This window comes from Arctopsyche grandis, chromosome 3 (assembly GCF_051622035.1).
Source record: "Arctopsyche grandis isolate Sample6627 chromosome 3, ASM5162203v2, whole genome shotgun sequence".
Taxonomy (NCBI): Eukaryota; Metazoa; Arthropoda; class Insecta; order Trichoptera; family Hydropsychidae; genus Arctopsyche; species Arctopsyche grandis.
This window is the reverse complement of record NC_135357.1, coordinates 29,479,114-29,492,529: the sequence shown is the minus strand read 5'-3', so window position 1 is coordinate 29,492,529 and position 13,416 is coordinate 29,479,114. Positions and strand designations below refer to the sequence as shown.

Sequence of the window (13,416 nt, the reverse complement as noted above, 5' to 3'; positions counted from 1 at the left end):
TAATTTTAAAATATAAATTTTATTTGTAAAACATGATAAATAATTTAAATCAATTATTTCATATATTTTAAATTTTTGAAAAACTGAAAGTGATACGATTTTAATTCCCGTTACATTATCATTAATCATGAAATTTAATTAAATTTATTTTTACCATGGTGTCATTACGGGATTACCCCAATGTGATTACCTATGATCAATTTTGAACATACTATATTATATACAAATTTATAATATTATTATAAAAATTTAAACTAAATTATAATAGTGGTGACAAATGAGTTTGACAAATGACAAATGGTTTCTTACCAAATGGCCAATTTGGTAAGGAACGTTTAAACAATGAAATTATATAAATTGGAAGACTCCGACAGGAAACGAATTCAGTATCAGGCCTCGATCCCCTGACCCTTCAGTTAATGGAATTATTCGCTAACCACTGAGCTATTTTGCTGGCAATGTATATATTATGTTAGTATGTGAATAAATTGGCAATGTATGTACATATTACAATTACATAGTTATTTAGAATTAGAGTTGCTAATTAAATTTGTAAACTCACTTTTATATTCAAAATACTGTTTAAATTTAATTGAATTCCTGTCTTAAGGACAAATATTAAGAAATGAATATTTTAATTAGTAATAATTCAATTATATTATTTAAATTCAATAAAATTGTTTCAGTAGTTGAATTTAACATAAAAAATAAAAGGGTTTGTCCACTTTTTTTTAAATAAAAAAACGCAACAGACAAAAGCAATACGCTTACGTGCACATTGCGGCTATATAATCCAATCAAAATAATTTCGGACCGGTTTAGACATTCGCCCGAAAATAAAATATCACAAGTGCTATTATACATACTAGTAGGTTTTTGAAGAGAGAACCCAAATATTTTAGGGAAAGTTCATCCCTTCACCCTTCTTTCTCTCTTTCGTCCCTAAGCAAGGGAACGGTCGAGGCTATGGAGATACTATGAACATCCCTTCTTTTACTTTAGTGGTGTGTTTTGGGTCTGAAAGTTGCTCTGAATTATCGCTGCAGCCGTTCTCGACCAGAATACGCGCACATACACAACATACACATGCAAATTTTCTCGAACACATTCATTCGGGAAAATCGAAATTTCACACACACATGCCGTTTGCTGTTCCGGTTCCAGTTAACCCCGGTTCGTTTCACCCAATGTATAATATACAAAGTTGAACGGGTTCGTTGAGAATCACTCATCGCGCCCGAAACAAACAAACCGTTGATCTATTCAAGCGGCAGCCATCTTAGCGGCACAACTCGATTAATCGCGTATAAATGCCGAGTCACGCGATGTGTCGTTCCGTCTCTGTACGGATGTGTGCTATTAATCTCGTCAGATGTGTGTCTGCGTGTCTGTTATGTCTGTTGTGTCTGCCTGTGAGAGTTCACATTTCAAATCACATTAATAACTTTCGCGGGCGCCCTTGTATAAAATGGTGGTTTCGAAATTTGAATGTGTACACAAATCGTAGCGGAATACGTACAAGGGAAAGCTATACAATTTAAATTGGGATATCAGATGTTTTAAATGTTTTTTTAGTTACTACTAACAACGATGTATATGATTATTACAGTGAACTATGCAATATATTATGATATTTAATTAAATAATAAGTAAAATACAATACATACGTGACTTTTACGAACTTCAACGATCGCCTGTAGTAAAAACAAAAGAATATTGTTTTAATTATTTTTTCACTGTGCGTACAGGCACCCGTTGACATTTTCACAAGTCATTTTCGTTTAATTAAATTATAATAATTAAATTTTAAAACAAATATTAAATATTAAAGTATTTTTTAATAATTTTTCAATACATCTATATGTTACAATCGAAATGAATTATATTCCAACTGGCGTTTTAGGTCATTCATATTCGAATACAATTCAACTAATAAATTATATCTCTACAAGCCCAAATACACTTTTGTGCACCAGTTGTAATATAACAGTTGAATTTTGACAGCTCTGAAGTTATTACGAATGGTTTAGAATTAAATAATGCGTTAACATTTGCTAGGTTATACATACAAATAAAGGTACCATATTGTGATAAGTCTAAGAATGTGTTCAAAACAAAAATGTGACTCTAAAAATTAAATTTACTAGTCGAGTGACGTTTTCACTAAAACCTAACCTTTCTATCTAACCTGGTACCAATTTATAATTCAACTGTATATTCAGTTGTAATATATTTTGACCAGTTGGAATGTAATTCAGCATATGAATCAACTTCCGTAGGTTAGACGGAATATATTCCAACTAGTCAACATATTATATATGTATTACAACTGCAAGATACATTTCAACTATAACATTTGCAACAATTGGTCATTTTCTTTTGTACAAAGGGCATATTTTTTTCCCTTCCAAAGAATACTACATCAACTTAGCCGTCTAAAACATTCCGGGTTGATAGAAGTTGAAATAAAAGCTTTTAAAAAAGGTACTATGAGAAATATACAATATTTGTTCTTATAATGGTCAAACAAACAAACATTCGTTTCAATGCAGTAAACACACTTGAAATCTAATAAAATGATTTTTCAAATGTATATAATTTTATATAAATATATAATTTCTAAAGAGACTTTGTATGTAAGGTTTGTTGGGAACATCGAAAACAAGTCAAAGTTTCTATGACGACGATTCGATTGGTTGAATATTATTTTTTTTCGATTCAAATAAATTTAATAAAAAAACAAAGGAATATTTACTATCAGATTCGCCATGTTTACGCTGTCTATATTGCAAATACTGAGCGAAGCCGGGTAAAACAGCTAGTGTATAATATGTATAAGTTTACTGCCATAGGTATCGCTCAGGAGTAATGGCATAATGGCATAATATAAAATTAAAATAAATTTGTACTTGTACATATTTACATGAATTTACATTTGGAATAGTTATAAAACCTTTTTTTTTTAAATATTCCAGGTAATACAAACAAAGGGTGGCTTTCTGAATTTTACATCACTGAAAAGAGAGCACTCAGGCTGGTACAAGTGCACTGCGAACTACACTACTGGAGTTTTCTCGTCAATCGGATATTTTCTCAACGTCAGACGTAAGGCACACTCTGTTTATAAAATACATATTCTTTCGACGTTACAACTTAGAGTGGTGCTTCAATTCTAGACAATCCTATGGAGGCTACAGAAGAACCAAACGACAGGGAAAAGCCTGTGTCGGGTCGTGTAGAAGTCGCCTTGGGTGGAGTGGTACAACTTCAATGTCCAGCAGGTATGTTTTCGGAATTATGTCAAATCCTCTGTACCGATATTTTATACAAGGTTGAGTTTGTTTGCAGGCAGCATAGGATGTTGGGGTAGAAAAACGGACGAGGGTGTCTGGAACGGAGCAGGTTCTACTGCTCCTCACGGTGCACTCTCGATCAGCGGTCTTCTGTACCAAGAGGCTGGAGAATACAGATGTGAAGGCATGTCCGCAGCCACTCAAGGACAACTTCAAGTTCTCAAAGAAGCCACCATTGTCGTAACTGGTAAATATTTAATTAAATAAAGTATACAGATTATTGAAAAAGTTCGAGTATTGATGCGTGTTTTTTCATTTTATTCAAATACTATTCAAAATTGAGCCGATACATTCAATACAATAGCAATCCTAGATTGTACGGTCTTGGATCTAGGAATCCTAGACTAGGATAAGATATTTTTATTTTGATTTTTTCATATTCAATATTTTTTGTTTTGATTACATTGAGCAACAAAAAAAGACTATTCAATCTTCACTAAAATTTGACCCACTGAATTCGAATATGACATTGATTTTTATTGCTTTATTCTCGTTCATGATATATGAGCGTTTAAAAAAGTATTGCTGTACCAAAAGTGAGTTTTGAAATTAGTAGTCACGAGTTTTTTCTTTTGATTCTGATGGTGAACGCTCCAACACGCTTCCACTCCTCTCTGTTTTGCGCAACTCTCATCCATCTCGCCGCACACATTTTCCTAATTTCGTCTACCCATCTTCCCTGCGTTCTTCTTTATACCCTTTTGCATTCTCTCCGGTACCATTCTAGCACTTCTTTTGTCCACCTTTCGTCCATTCTTCTAGCCACATGGCCCACCCATTGCCATTTAAATCTCTTTACTCTATCCACTATGATAGCTACCCTTGTCATACTTCTCACCCACGTGTTCCACTTCCTGTCTTTCCTCGTTATGCCAACGTCCAAGTTTCACATCCATACGTCATCACTGGCAAAACGCATTGATCTAAGAACTTTTTCTTCAGGCAGAATGACATTTTTGATTTAAAATCAACATTCACCCGTCCAAATTCTGTCAAAGACTACCAATCACCTAATCTCAACGTCACATTGTTATTAGATAGTATGGCAAATTCGGACAAAGTAGTGGTCAAACAAACAACTCGTATACATATTTTATTTTATATTATTCTATTCAATCAATACAATCAAGTACACTCGTCATTACAGATCGGAATGCGACGAGTGTACTATACACATCATGAAATTATATATATTTTAATACATAATTCGAAACCATACACGACATCTATGGTCAGACATTCCAAGCATCGTATATAATACGATCAATAAACATTTTTATACAACAATATGAATTTATACAATAAATAATGGGTGGAGGATCTAAGTAAAAGACCAAAGTCGCATCACAGCATTTAATGGTGATTAAGGAGATACACGCACAGCTAGTGCTCCGTCCAGAATGCCTCAATATCGCCCGTTTATAAAGGACAGGTCGCTCCCTGCATCTTCGACGTCCGGTTTGTTTACCTATTGTTATAGTCACGTACCAGCTATGCTCAGTCCCACGCTGTCTGTTCTGAGAAAGGACCGGGTGCCGTTACTACGCCAATTCGGTGGTCATTGTTTAGCCTACTTGCACTTAGCCTGGAGATAATCCTCAAAACCAATTATAACGGTCACACAGTCTCTGGGATGCTGCTCGGCCTAATCCAACTGCACTTAATCGGTGGCGTACGTTACACTGTCATTACTGTAATAACGGGAACGGGAATTGCATTCGTTATTGTGGCATTACAACGCATGCCGGGTTCAGCTAGTTTCTAATATAAAATACCGCATTAGGTTTTTTTTTTACTCGGGATGAATTAAGTATAAAATTACATTTCGGTAAATGGATTTCTCCAATAGTTCGATTTTGATGCGTCGAGAAATTTTCGCTGATACCAGTCAATTTTAGTGATAGGTTCATCGTTTATGCTCGTTCAAGATGTTCTCCCTTTGAACCTTCGAATTCGCCAGCTGTCGACGTTTCGCGACCATAATTTCTGGTACATTATGCTAGAGGTTCTTTTTTTTCGACGGGGGAGAGTATGCTTTCAAAGCATTTTTTCTTCGGGGTTCTCTCTTTTGAAGCGGGAGGTGGGTTGGTAGAGATGTGAAAATTTGTCACTTCCATAAATCAAGTTTTGTTCGGCGTCGCGTTTGATTGATTCGCCACCGTCGTAGACGACTGACAATCCTCGTCAAATTCGCGCGCAATCGCAGAAAATAATTTGACACTGACAAAACTTGACAAATTGTCAAAAGAAACACATTTGGCGCGAATCCGCAACGTAATCGTTCCAGTGCCGACGACGCGCATATGCGTCAATTCATTCAACACATTACCGAGCACCGCTAAGCTCTCCGTACACGAAGTGCTGGTACTTTCCTCGGCGTTTAAATTTTTTTTGCCAGAAGAAAAAAGGATAGTGAAAAAATTATATATTTTATTTTTATTTTATTATACATCAATTAATCAAGCACACTCGTCTAACAGATTGCTCCAAAGCGATGATTGTGCTTAAAAGATTAAGAAAGGAAAAAAGTACATGAAATACAAGCAAAAATACATGAATAGAAGAAAAGAAAAATAAATAAACATGACATAAAAATTCTTAACTGATCAAACTAACTCAACAGTTATAATTGGTCACGACCTCCATAACCTAGGAAGTGGTGCAGAAAATGACGAGAGATGTGACAAATGTCAATGGCACCATCCAGTGAATTTAAGAAACGGAAGCCACGAGGAATGGGAGAATTGCTATATGCCACAGTTCTAGCCAGATGAGTGTAAAAAAAGAGTTTTTTAAAAACAAACCCTCTTTTTTAGTTTTGTATATAATATTAATTTTATTTTACTACCGCCATCTATGTATAAAACTAAAGTCTACATAGACGTCACCCAGATTTAAAATTTACAAACTTCAAACGCATCTTAAACGACATTTTATCTCTATCGTAATGGCGGAAGATCCATTTACTTACATATATTGATGACCAAAATGAGCAATATGGCAAAATATGAAAACAATCGGATCAGAGGCAATTTTTTTCCTGAATTGTAATCGTAAGTGAAGCTAAAAGGAGGTATGTAATAAAAAGGAGACGATGGCGGGTCCATATCAAACTCAGCCAGGATAGACGGACAGGAGATAAAACCTCTAAATATGGAAAACAAGAACTTGATGAGGGCAACACTCCGCCTGTATTCAAAAGAAGTGTAGCCGACCATACCCATGAACGAATTGTGAAGGAAATAAATATTGTTATATCCCATATTGCTCCTTATAAAGCAGCCAAAGAAAGCGTCTTTGGATAAGTTAGAGTTTGATAGATAGAGATTTGGTTGAAGGACTTCAGATCATAGAGGCGTATTCCAAGATACTCCTAACTAGAGCATTGTACAGCAGCCTCAGAATAGTGGGATTATGGAAGTGTCAAGAATTACGAAAAACAAACCCAAGCATTCTTGAGGCAGAGCAACACACAGAGTCAATATTTATTTTTATTTTTTTTTTATTTTTATTTTATTTCATACCAGGAAGGCATTACAGGTAAACCCCAATGCGCCTTCCTGGCCAAATTACAAACAATACAGCATTTTTTATTATATACATAAGTCGCTAAATTACGAGACACTGACTTAAACTCGACAATTAACGAGACATCTATGAATTGTACATACATTTTTATTGTAATATTTACATTAATCATACTCAAATAGTGGTGACATAGTGGGTAGGAAGGATTTTTAGCCAATTTTTAATCGGGAATCGTTTCAACAATGAAATCAGAGAAAATTGGCAAACTCTGATAGGAAACGATCAACCAGGAGTCACAAATCCTGGTCTGACCAGCAGCATTACAGATATACTCAGAAAAATTCTTTTCAATCGAGGTCAGCTCAAGGGATCGAACTCGGCGCCTCTCAGTGTTAAGCAGAAGCTTAACGACCGAGCCACGCTGCTGGCTATGATCAGAGAACTTTAGGTCACTCTGAAATGCAACCCCAAGATCAACAGTAGAATCGACCCAGTTCTGTAAATATTTATATATGTATGTAGGTACACACGATGAATCATAAAAATTACAATATCCAAACGAAGCCACTTATAAACTCCATCGCTTAGAGTAGATAGCATAGATAAGGTGACCTATTTATGTAGGTAGTGAACACCTTCTGAATATGGTAGTGCATTTAATTATAACTTCGCTTTACCTGATTCGCTCTGTATTAAATAAATTTTAAGATGCTGTTAGTAAAACAGCTCAATTAACAAATCAAAACATTTTTATAATTTTTTTGAAAGTGGAATAAGCTTTTGAACGAATTCCATATTGACTTATCCAAGATTCAAAAGGCATGATAAAAATACTCATAAAAGTATCCATATTGTATTCTATGTACTGTTACGTTTGAAAAATTGTAATAAAATAATCTAGCTATCTGTTTCACCTTGGGGTAATTCCAGTCATGTCATATATAATATACATGTGTATGTAATAAAAATAAAATTAAAATAAATAATCCAGTATTGCTCGAGTGGATAATACGGTTCGGTACATATTGAATAGAACAATTTCAATATTCGTTACAGCTCTGTTTACCATGTCTCAAAGGAGAAAGCAAACATTTAACTGCGTCCTTGAGACATACACATATGTAGGTACATTTTTATTTGAGAAAAGTTCTTGTAATCAAAAATGAATACATATATAGGGGATGGGAAAGCTCAAAGCTCTACGTAGACTATAAATGCATGCAAAATCCAATATAATCCACTTCTCGGCAGCATTATTCGTACATTGTCCATTTGCAATGCATACATACATACATACATAGGGTATGTGGTATATGAATGTTATATCTGAAAATTGGATCTGAGTACTTTCGCACGAGCATAATATTATAATCTGAGCGGTGGCTGCGCAGTACGGCCGCGATAATCCCCTACGCGACGTTTTCATTTTAATTATTTGCCGTTTTGCATTTTAATCTAGATCGAAAAGCGTAATTTATTAGGGTAACTATGCGACACTTCGGGACACTTGCGACACTATACTGGGCCGTATATACCGGGTAACGGGAACCCGAAATTTTTACGTTATCTGAAGGCTCTGGCGTGCGTTGAATACTAACTCGCGTTTAGCCGAGCAACGCAACGGACGTCAACTCGTTATTTATAATTTCCGTTGCGGTTTTATCCTTTCGAGATATGAAAAATGCTCGTTCAATAAGGTCGGATTTTCCCGACAGTGCTCTTTTTTTCGCTTAATCCATTTACCAAATGAAATAGATAAAGTATAATAAAAGTATACAGTATAAGATACGTATAATAGATAATGCATGAGAGTGTACTGAGTGCTCTTACAACAGGGTCACAGATGTTCATCATAATATGAAATAATATATGTATATATACTGGGATCGTGGCTGAATATATTTTTTATTAAATATGTATGTTTTGAATGATGGGAAGAAGTGGAAGAGGAGTATTGCTTAAATGCCAACTAAAAAGATATATATTTCAAACGCATGATACCTATCTATGTATACACGTCTGTTACTGAGCGTTGGCGCGAACAAATGTGCTTGTGTTATGTCGGTGAATAGGTGTATAGCATGCTGTCACATTGCATTCAACATTAACAAAAAATCACGTTTTTGAGTTACCAGAGCGGAGACTAGCCAATCTTTACTAAGTTTAGCCCACTGAATTCGAATATGATATTGATTTTTGTTGGTGGGTGATCGTTTACGAGATATGAGCGTTTAAAAAAATCCGCGATTTTTACAGTTTTTTGGCTTTTGCGGTCTTTAACTGAAAATTTAGGATTGTTACGCTCAAAGTGAGTATTAGAATCAATAGTCAGATATTTTTCCTATTAATTGTTATATTTTATTGCTTTAAAATACTTCTAATTAATTGTCTAGCGAATTTTAAAAGTCAAAAATATATTTTTTTTTACGGATTTTTTTTCCGTGCTATTTTTCATTTACTTGGCAAATTTTTTATTTCACCACGTTTATGAGGATTGGTTTTCTATCTCAATATTTTTTTTTTTATCTAAACGTACTAACTCAAGCGGTAGTTGCAATTTAAATGCTTTCGTTGTGTATATGGTTGTAGCGCGTAATATTTGGGTGCAAGCGAGATGGCATGTAATCCACCTCACAGAGTACAGCGGTCGGACTACATGCCATCTCGCTTGCACCCAAATATTACATACCTCTTCTATAATTTGTATATAAAATTATTTCTTTGAATAAAAATACCAATAATTTTATTTTACTACTGCCATATATGTTTAAAACTAAGAACTGGATAGACGTCAGTCACTTTTCAGAAATTCAAATTTCAAACGCGTCTTACACGATATTTTTGCACCATCGTAATGGTGGAGGATCCATTTACTTATATTGATGACCAAAATGAGGAATATGGCAAAATATGAAAACGATCGGATAAGAGGCAAACTTTTTCCTGAATTGTAATCGTAAGTGAAACGTAAAGGAGGTATGTAATATGTAATAAAAAGACGCCCTGTCTCTTTCGCGCGAGAGCGCGCCAACTCTTAGTAACAGATCTGTACATACAGCCAGAGCATAGTGCACTGGTAAAGCTATTGCATACCAGTAGAAAGGTTGTGGGTTCAAGTCCCGGCCAAATAAACTGCTGGCGAGATCTTGTGGTTATTAAAAAATACAGATCGACCGTCTCCTATACGTGCCGAATAGCTCTCTGTGTGTTTGCAGCTCTCGTAGCTTACATGGTTGAGTAAATAAAAATATCAAAATAGAAATCGGTCGGTGCTGTAGTTAGAAGAATATATGAAAAGTGGATAAAAGCAGTGTTTGAAAGGTACCCGAAATAGTGTAAAAGGATATATGGAAACTCGCAAGTGAGATAAGTATGTAGATGAATTAAGGAAAATGTGTGTGTTGCTAAGTGAAGCGTATTAGATATACCTTCATCCAGCAGTGGACAGTTGACAGTTAGCAAATTATTATCAATATTTAGATAATATTAGTTTGAAATACGATCTGGATTTCAATGCTCTACGGGCTTCAATTCAAGCTGTCATACTAAAGTAGAATTTCAAATGTTCCTTAATTTGATTCTAATATGTATATATATCCGTGAAAGATAGTAAGATAATTTCTTCATGTAGGAAATATACATAAGAAATGTAAGTAAAGTATTTCTTTTGGATTTTATTTGTATAAATGTGAAAGACATATCTTAATCAAGATAGACAATGCTCGAGGGAATGAATTTCAAGATACGGTTAAGCTGAATTTATGTGAATTTAATTTGGCTTTCAAGGCGCCTTACCTTTTATCTTACTTAATCATTTTTAAAGTTTACATTAATTGCACGAATAATTTTGAATTACAACGATTTTGTTACTTCGTACAAAACAGCTACAGCTACGAGCCTTCTGCTGAAACTGTCACAAGTTGATAAATTTACAGTCTCGCACTCTGAAAGGTTTCGTTAAGTATTGATTTTCTATTTGCGTGTCCGAAATAAAAATCACAGAACGGCACGTCAATTGGAAAAGTGCTATTGAATGAATAATGAACGCGAACATGACCGTTGATTTTCTATTCTGGTTCGATCTAAGCATTATTTATCGTACTATAGATTATGCATTTCAACATCGACGTGTAATGTACAATGTACTGTTTCACAAATGTGTTCATTTATAATGCAAAATAGAACCTCAAACTTTATATACCTTTGAGTTTTATAAAACATTTATGTACACAATCTTTAGATCCATTTATTTTTAGCCGACAATTTTCATTATATTTTATTTTATCATACTTCGTACCTTAATGCATACATCAACAAGAATGTGTGTTTTATGTGGGTACATATTCAAATCACCATATTCATATTCTTATGGAAAATACATTCGACGGAGAGATATATATTGTGTATGCACACAGATCAATCACAAATGACATATTCACTATAAAAGTATTTGAATCTAATATAAAAATATGTGTAGAACATGCAACATAAATCAGAACAACATAAATCATGTATGAAAATTGTTCATATTATAACATGAAACTTTTGTTTGTGTTCTATAGGTGGTCCTACAGTATTTCCAACAAACAGAACAGTTCTTGTATCAGAAGGTCAGAGTGCCACATTTTCTGCCGAGTTCTGTGCCAATCCTGCACCAACGAGAGTCGTTTGGATATCATCGGAGAGACTGATCCGTCTCGGTGAACACTCCGGTCAAATTGTGGCACACAATGCAACGGTACATAGCATTACTAATCATTACATTCATCAATTTGTGAATTGTTATTGTATTAATTGTGTTTCGGTTTCAGAATGCATCATCACCGGGATGCAGTATTGCTCAGTTGACGATAGAGCCGGCTGGTCTGCAGCACAACGGAGAGTTTTCCCTCTTGGTCAGGAATCCACAAGGATCCAAAGAAGCTGTATTTCAATTGGCCGTCACCGCTACAAGGAAGGTTTCCAAAACTGAGAGTATTTTCAACGATTGGCTCGGTATAAGTGCGGCGATGAAATCCAGAACAGACTTTATGCAAATATATTATTGTGTGTTGATTGTGACAATTATCAAAATATTCACTAGCCAGTGTGAATGATAGATTAGTGATATATATATACAATGTTTGAATATACATACAGTTTATTAAAGTCGAAAAATGTTACCATTTGTAACAAGAATGATACGATTCTTAATAAGAGAGGTGGAGCTCAACATTTACAAAAAAAAAAATCTTCGACATGTATAATTTTGAAGAATGCCATTATTATAAATAAAAGTATTCTCAATGTTTTAATGTCTATTGGTGTTTTATTGACGTTGTGAAATAATTTTATCTACATAAATAATTTGTAATTCAATACTAACAAACCACAACGTTGATGTTTTGTAATGTTTTTTACAAAATACATTCAACATATGTATGTACTTTTGACGACAAAAGCTCGTTAAATTTGATATTTACTGAAATGTATATGAAAATCATTCAGATCTATTGTATTTGAGTTGACAGACTAAATGTTAATACTTAATATATATAGAAAAAACATGTATGTATTTGTGTATTCGAGGAAACTAACACCAATTTATCACTTAAATCTTTATCACGATTAGTTATTCAATTCTACATACTTCACTATCCATTATGTCAACTTCATGCGAAACTAATATATTCTTAATAGGTACTTTACAACAAAAATCCATTGTGCCATACAAAATTTCTTCATCCGATTAATTATTTTATTGGTTGCTTGTATACCTACACAATTTCCAAATATGTTTGACCCATCAAAAGAAAAATTTAAATTTGAATCGAATTGAATGAAAAGGCACCGCTGACACACTAACCTATTCTTACCTTACTGGTTAATCATACATACTTGTAATTACTATTAATAGTTTCTATCACATATAGAACTATTTAAAACTAAAACATTGATAGAGAGGAAAAAGATCAAGAGAGCAATAATTTTTTTTTTGTATAAATTCAAGTTTAATTGTTAAAGAACCTATAAATAAAACTTGGGTTGAAAATAATGTCCAGTGTAGTCAACGAAAAGCTTTTTAAAAATCTTATTGAAATCCATTAGATGTGTGTGATAATACATAAATGTATTAAAAATAAATATTATATATATTATACATACTATATAAAGATGTCAAAATATAACCTAACCTTATCTATCCTTATCTAGTGTGTCTATATTATTATTGGTATATTTGCTATTTAATCTATGATGTTTTTAATTATAAATTATGTGTTGTAAAGAAAACGTGTAATCCTTAGGCATTTATCTCGTGTATTATTTAAATAACTCCCGTTCATTGTAAAAGCTTAATTTTAATAATTAATGGTAAACATTGATATTCTACTTCCTATAAATTTATTTATAAAAACTTAAAAACTAAGCATTTTCCCATTTGCGTTCGATGATTCCATCAGTTGTGAAATCACTAAGAGTTTTCTTTTGACTATAAAGTTTACGAATACATAGTCATAATAAGATGTTAGACATACTCGTTGTGTTTTAAAAATGA

General features: G+C 33.7%; 1 protein-coding gene across 1 annotated transcript in view; it reads left to right on the top strand.

The window, feature by feature from the left end:
- The window catches only part of LOC143909192 (uncharacterized), a 34,769-nt gene extending 22,669 nt beyond the window's left edge, over positions 1–12,100 (top strand). Inside the window, exons 3-9 of the mRNA XM_077427094.1 lie at positions 2,976–3,105; positions 3,177–3,281; positions 3,349–3,540; positions 5,602–5,717; positions 10,593–10,800; positions 11,444–11,619; positions 11,693–12,100. Coding sequence (XP_077283220.1) covers positions 2,976–3,105; positions 3,177–3,281; positions 3,349–3,540; positions 5,602–5,717; positions 10,593–10,800; positions 11,444–11,619; positions 11,693–11,977 — 1,212 coding nt within the window. The 3' untranslated portion in view covers positions 11,978–12,100. The remainder of the gene's footprint in view (positions 1–2,975; positions 3,106–3,176; positions 3,282–3,348; positions 3,541–5,601; positions 5,718–10,592; positions 10,801–11,443; positions 11,620–11,692) is intronic.
- The last annotated feature ends 1,316 nt before the right edge of the window (positions 12,101–13,416 follow it).